The 7,490-nt window shown below is 33.8% G+C and overlaps 1 protein-coding gene across 1 annotated transcript in view; it reads left to right on the top strand.

Moving 5' to 3' along the window:
- Window positions 1–1,040: 1,040 nt before the first annotated feature.
- The window catches only part of LOC106472997 (diacylglycerol kinase 1-like), a gene marked incomplete at its 5' end in the record, with an annotated part of 15,939 nt that continues 9,489 nt past the window's right edge, over window positions 1,041–7,490 (top strand). Inside the window, 2 exons of the mRNA XM_013933670.2 lie at window positions 1,041–1,095; window positions 3,535–3,614. Of these exons, the coding sequence (XP_013789124.2) occupies window positions 1,041–1,095; window positions 3,535–3,614 (135 nt within the window). The remainder of the gene's footprint in view (window positions 1,096–3,534; window positions 3,615–7,490) is intronic.

Below are 7,490 nucleotides of genomic sequence, written 5' to 3' on the forward strand. Positions count from 1 at the left end.
TTGTCATAAGACATCATGACAGGCGTTCACTCCACAACAGTTGTTGTCGTATCAACAAGATTTTCTTTTCTTTAATTTCCACAAGTTGATATAGTTTTACAAAAAAATGTACTTTGTATTTCTAGTTGCACGAAATAACTAATTCGCTTCTGTACAACTTAGTACTCAGATTTTTTATTGCTTACTTCAACAGTTACTTCAGTTGGGTGAAAAGTAGACTCATCAGTGTCGTAGCAATAAAGGCAACAGCCCTCCTTGCAGAGAGGCGGTGAAGAGAAATTCGAAAATTTAAATATCTTAATAAACAAAATTCCCCCCTTAGGTCAACTGGTAACATTTTGCTAGCACGTGAATAATCGTTGTTCAGTGACAGATATGTACGAATAACTGGAAAAAATGCATATGTTTTACTTGACATTCCCGGAAAAATTTCTAGCTACGCCACTGAGCTTCAAGCTCTTTTGTGTTATTTTGTATTTTTAATATTGTGTTTCAAGGTGTTCGAGATTATACAGCATTATATTAAAACATGAGAATCAACGCTTTAAGTATATAAATGTAACGAATTGATTTTTTAAAAAAAATGTTATTTATCAATTACCATTCACTAGAGATTAAAATCTGTCAATAAAACTGTTAAACTGTCGACAAACAAACGAACTTGAGCTGTTAATAAACCTGTGTCGCCGGTTTGTTTCAACATTTGTATGCCTAATAAACATTATTTATTGGCATGAATTTAACAACAGCCTTCTTTTACGTGTGAAAGAACGCTATACTAATTACCGCCTCTGTCGTGAGGAAAGGCTATACCTTTATTACAATGTAGGTTTCACATGTTTGTTGATGAGTATCTCAGTACTCTATAAATTCTCTCCTCTCACTTCCTTCTCCAGCTGATGGTTCCTGAGATTGGTTAACAAACAACTTTGGCTCGTGCCGCACGCTGGGTTGTCAGTTTCTGGTGTCCGAGCGCCCTCTTTGTCTGTGATGCTCAGTTAGTTGATACCTGTTATAGCGAGTCCAGATGATGACATTAAAATGGTAAAAGGTTTACTCCAGCCGAGTTTCAACAACTACAGGATTTTATACAATGTAAGTAAACCTATTGTAATCCATACTGAAGACATTCAGTAACCTGATGAAATATTAGCTTTTATGAGCTTCTAAATCATGAGCAAGGCAAAACAAAAACTAGATCCCATATAGACACATGTATTTAAAGTATTCCACCTTTAATCAATTATTTAAACAATACTGATTTGAATTATCCAATTACAGTAAATAATCCACCCCCACCCACACAAGAACTTCACACAACAGGGTAGGTATCACACACAAATCAGCTTGTTTGTTTGTTTTGAATTTCGCGCAAAGCTACACGAGGGCTATTTGTGCTAGCCGTCCCTAATTTAGCAGTAAAAGGCTAGAGGGAAGGCAGCTAGTAATCACCACCCATCGCCAACTCTTGGGCTACTCTTTTACCAACGAATAATGGGATTGACTGTCACATTATAACGCCCCCACGGCCTGAAAGGGCGAGCATGTTTGGTGGGAGGGGGATTCGAACAAGCGACCCGCAGATTACGAGTCATGCGCCCTAACCACCTGGCCATGCCAGGCCAAAAAATCAGTAAATTTAAGTATTCACTGGACTTACTCACTTGCTTTCTGAATAGTGTTTGGCCCGGCATGGCCAGGTGGTTAGGGCGCTCGACTCGCAATTTGCAGGTCGCGGATTCGAATCCCCGTCACACCAAACATGCTCGCCCTTTTAGCCGTGGGGGCGTTATAATGTGACGGTCAATCCCACTATTCGTTGGTAAAAGAGTAGCCCAAGAGTTGGCGGTGGGTGGTGATGACTAGCTGCCTTCCCTCTAGTCTTACACTGCTAAATTAGGGACGCTAGCGCAGATAGCCCTCGTGTAGCTTTGCGCGAAATTCCAAACAAACAAACCTGAATAGTGTTTTCTCTCCCTCTGGTGGGGTGTTTATAGAACTACAAGCTTTATTTATTACATTAGTAAATTAACATAAATCACAGAATATAAAAGATGCTTTAACTTCGAGTCTTGTACTGCTAGTTAAATTTTTCATCTCCATGGCAATGCAAAAATTAAACAATTCCAAACTTGTTGAAAACAATATCATTTAACTTCTAATCATAACCCTTAATGAAAACCGAAACTTATCATTTAGCTTCTAATCATAACCCTTAATGAAAACCAAAACAATATCATTTAACTTCTAATCATAACCCTTAATGGAAACCAAAACAATATCATTTAACTTCTAATCATAACCCTTAATGAAAACCGAAAACAATATCATTTAACTTCTAATCATAACCCTTAATGAAAACCGAAAACAATATCATTTAACTTCTAATCATAACCCTTAATGAAAACCGAAAACAATATCATTTAACTTCTAATCATAACCCTTAATGAAAACCAAAACTTATCATTTAACTTCTAATCAATACCCTTAATGAAAACCAAAACTTATCATTTAACTTCTAATCATAACCCTTAATGAAAACCGAAAACAATATCATTTAACTTCTAATCATAACCCTTAATGAAAACCGAAAACAATATCATTTAACTTCTAATCATAACCCTTAATGAAAACCAAAACTTATCATTTAACTTCTAATCATAACCCTTAATGAAAACCGAAACTTATCTGAAAACAAAAAAAGTGGTGATTCGAAGATTTTATTCTTTTTCGTTTATAATTTTATAAACATTCTAATTCATGTTGAGATTTCAATAACGTGTAAAGATGTTTTCCGTATTTTATAAAGATTATACGTGAGCACGAGCTAATTTCACAAAATTGGATTTTGTTCCAAATTTTACCCGTAAAGCTTTATTGTCAATCTTTTTTTAAACTAATTATACCAGCTGATTTTTAAAGCCACCATTTTTTTTTTTTTAGTCTATAAGTTTCTTGGTAAACATGCACATAAATAGGCAAATATTCAAAATTATTCATTGTTAGACAAACAATTATCTATACTATTATTACTGGAGTAACGATTATGTAGGTAAGAAATACAAACATCTAATACTAATTACCAGAAGTGCTCCGAAAGTGTTCTGTTTCAAAGGTAAATAAAACCAAAATTAAAAGTAACAAATATTTCTTGTTTTTGGACTCCATATGCCATGCTGTGGTGTAGCCTACAGAGTACATAGTTGTTTTCGTGATTCATGGCACGCGTGCATTTTTACTGACGTCAAGACAGTACAAATTCCAACGTTAAGCGTCCATTATGCGGCGTCATTTTAGTGTCTACTGACTGACTGACAGACAACACACTACTGTATAGTGCGAGTGGTTAAAACAAGTGTCCCTTCCAGGGGGCCTCAGCCCCTCCTTTCGGGAAAATTACCAGGAAAACAATTATGTACTTTGAGAATACAAACATTTAATACTATTTATTACCAAACAAAATATTATTTAGAGAGAAAATACAAACAGCTAAGATTATTTATTGTTTGATTTTTTTTTATTTCAACACGCTAGTTTCATCTAAAAAACTAACTGAAGTGTTGGAAGAAGAATTTAAAGAAGACGGAGCTTTGTCTAAGTACAACCCTGAAGGGGTGAGTATGTTTCAACGTACAAAGGTTTAATAATAATTTATATATTAATGCTTCAGTCTGAAGTTTACTAAAAGACTGGCGTTTAATCGGTTTTTTTTATTTCATATTTATTGGCTCGGAATGCTTACTAAGTTGGTATATTATGAAAATCAAAATGCAGGACCTAGATAAACCTGTCAATCATTTCGGTTGTCAGTTTTCTTCTTTCAAGGCCTATGATAATTTACATTTAAAAACATTATGTGGCTGAGACACAGAAATATATATATATATGTAGATATATACACAGAACAACATATACATTATTCATATTCAGGGCCTAGTGTATCTATTTGATGTAAATATTTGGTAAAATATTTTTATACTACAGTCACAGTTGGGACTTTATAGAAATACACCGTTTTAAATAGTTCACGGTGTAGGTTAGCGCTAAAACAAATAACTGTTTTTATACCCTAAAATGATTTGTCAAACGTTTATTCATAAAAAAATATATATATTCTTTTCACATAACAAGTTATTTACGGTGTGGAAAACAAGACGGTTATACATAGTTTCAAAAACTCCAGAATAATCAAGATAATAACGTTATTTTTTTTGCACTACCGAGATTCATAAATATTCAGGCAACAGTAGGGTAAGGCAACAAAAGAGTTATACTATCAAGAACTTCGAAATAATCAGTAGAATAGCGGTTTGATTGTTTTTTACGTTGCCAAGATTCTCCTTTTTTTTTTAACGTCTTTGTTCGTATCGCTCTAATAAGTGTAGGCCAATGACTAGCGCGTGCATGCAACTGAAGTAAAACAAAATATCAGATTAGTAACAATCCTGCTGTTAAAGAAGAAGAGGATAAGCCCAATTAAAAGTGGTTTAAGGTCGAGTTTAATAAGGTTATGCGTCCTTAATTGTACTTCATTTTTGTACGTCCTATAATGTAACGATATAATCAGATAACAGGAGTTAAGCCAAGCTAGATTCTGTTAACTAGGTCACGATTATACATACTGTTAGTGAATAGACACCTAGCGGTGATTTGAAAATGTCTTTCTAAATAACACACGAACGTCTGCCATAAGGAACTGCACATTTGAAACGAAAAATACCAATTCTAGAATAAATAGATAAATAAAACTTGTTTTGCGGGGAAAATATTATCCGTGAAAACTTTTTACTGGATGTTATTTACATTGAAAAAAATATATGTAAATTTCTGTACTGTAACACTAAATTACTGTACTAAACATGATTAAGTGTTAGAAGTGTTGTTTTTTCTGTTTTGGTTTTGTTGATTAATATTTTAATACATAGGATCCTACCACAGTGGAGATAGATTTTGTCTGTATGATCCTACTTATTTGTATACAAAGGTGTATAAAGGGGATTAATAGGCTAAATATTAACTTTCGATCAGAGGAAGCTGCGTACTTAGAGCGAAACTACGAGTGAATCTGGCAATCAGTGCAGCTAATCAGATGTCAGATCGAGGCTGATTCAGAATTGTATAAAAATAAGGATTAATATATTTAATTTCTCAAATTTACAAACTGGAAAGCTTTAATATAAAGAATGTAGTTATTAGCCTGTTGTTTGACGTTGATGTATGTATTTCTCTTCCGACTGTAAAATGTATACAACGTTGTGGAAAAATTGGCCGGTTCTTTTTAAGATAAGTAAGTGTAGGTAGCATGTGTTAGAGCGTTCTCTATTACAAGGATAGCTACCTACAATAGAATCTGTGTCTGTTGAGGTGGGTGTTTTAAGGCTACTTTGAACTACGTAGTTTCCAATATTGGTATCGTGACGGTAAGAAATTATGGGGGGGGGGGTCTTGGGAAAATATGTGTAGTGGTGTTAGAATCCTTTAAAATGCGAAAAATTGTTTAGAATAATATCTTTAACTTGTTTGTTGTGTGTGTGTGTGGTATGTGAGAATAAGGGGCGGCCTGGTACAGGAGTTTGTTTCCGTGAAAGATGAAGAGGAGTTGTGGTCTTGATTAACAATATAGTTGCGGCCTTTTTTCAGATTGTTTTTGGAGTAGTCAAGATCATAAAAAAATGATTCCAATTCTGTTGAGCGGACATTGAAATCATCAGGTTCACTACACAGTTTCCGTGGTCTAATGAACTGGTATTTTGGGATGTTCTTCTTCATATATGTGGGGTGGTTAGAATTAAAGTGCTAATAATTGTGGGTGTCTGTAGGTATTTAATTAACACTGGTTATTATTTTATCAGAAGATATAGAAAGAAGAATATCCAAAAGTGCAAATAGTTGTGGGTGTCTGTAGGTATTTAATGAACACTGGTTGTTATTTTATCAGAAGATATAGAAAGAAGAATATCCAAAAGTGCAAATAGTTGTGGGTGTCTGTAGGTATTTAATGAACACTGGTTGTTACTTTATCAGAAGATATAGAAAGAAGAATATCCAAAAGTGCAAATAGTTGTGGGTGTCTGTAGGTATTTAATGAACACTGGTTGTTATTTTATCAGAGATATAGAAAGAAGAATATCCAAAAGTGCAAATAGTTGTGGGTGTCTGTAGGTATTTAATGAACACTGGTTGTTATTTTATCAGAAGATATAGAAAGAAGAATATCCAAAAAATGGTAATGATGAATCAGAAATGTCATGCGTGTAAGGATGGAAGTTACTTATATATTAACTTCTTGGTGGTTTGACCTATAAAATACTACTTTATATATAAATCGTAGTTTTGTTTTGGAGTATTAATTATTCTTCATCTTCTGTGACACGTTTCTGCGGACTCTTCGGTGATTTGCTAGTAAGTTTGTTCATCACCAAAATCTGTAAACGAAACGATGTTTAATTTTGTAACGATTAAGCTTCAAAACATTATTGTATTTAAGCGTTTGAGTAACACGGCGTCCTAGTTTCAAGTATGTAAACATAAGTGACATTAAATTGGTTGCTTGAGTAAAAGCGACAGTATTATTTGGTAGCTTGCATAGAAGCAATACCATGATTGTCACTTCTTCAGAACAGACAATGAATTTTTTTAATGGAAGTACCTCATTCAATTTTTTCCCAAACGTCAACTAAAAATGAAACACTATAACTTCAGACTTCAATGGGTGAGATTTTTAAACGAGAACAGTCTACATGACTCCAATCTCTAATGAGTGAGACACGTGATGTCAAAAATTACAAAAACAAACGTAATATGATCGCCAGATCAAAAACAAACAACTTTATACTCAGACAGCCAGCTATACATAAAACAGGAACTGATTCTGAGCTCTAAAAAGTACCAATGTAAAGATTAAATAAACCACAAGTCCTTGGCGATTTTATTAGTAAAGCTTACATTGACTCAAGAACATCCGTGCAGGATCCTAAGTAGAGTTTTTACATTAAGGATCAATTTAACTGCACATACAATAGAATATATGACGTGTTTTGGTTCAAGTTGTGGAAAATTATACATAGGAGAAACTAGTAGATTATTAGCAGAACGTTCCCGAGAACATCTCAGAGACATAATAAATCATAACGCAGATAAACCAGTGGCTTTAAACACTTCAATCTGCACAACCATACCCTCGGCCATTTTAAAATTCTTGTTTTGAAGAAGGCCTCCTACAGACCAACATAACCGCGAAGTACAAGAAAACAAAACCATTTTTGACCTGGGAACTTTCCAGCCCGATGGGATAAATGAACGTTTTAGCTTTTTGTAATAATTCCCGTTTTATCCGTTCTTAAAAAGTTTTATACAGTAAATTATGTATCTATTCTTTTTAAACTATAATACATATATATTATATATGTATGTGCGTGCATGTGTTTGTATATGTGTATATATGTGTGTGCACGCGCTTGTATGTATATATATATATATATATATATATA

The sequence above is a fragment of the Limulus polyphemus genome, unplaced genomic scaffold, assembly GCF_000517525.1.
Source record: "Limulus polyphemus unplaced genomic scaffold, Limulus_polyphemus-2.1.2 Scaffold5798, whole genome shotgun sequence".
NCBI lineage: Eukaryota > Metazoa > Arthropoda > Merostomata > Xiphosura > Limulidae > Limulus > Limulus polyphemus.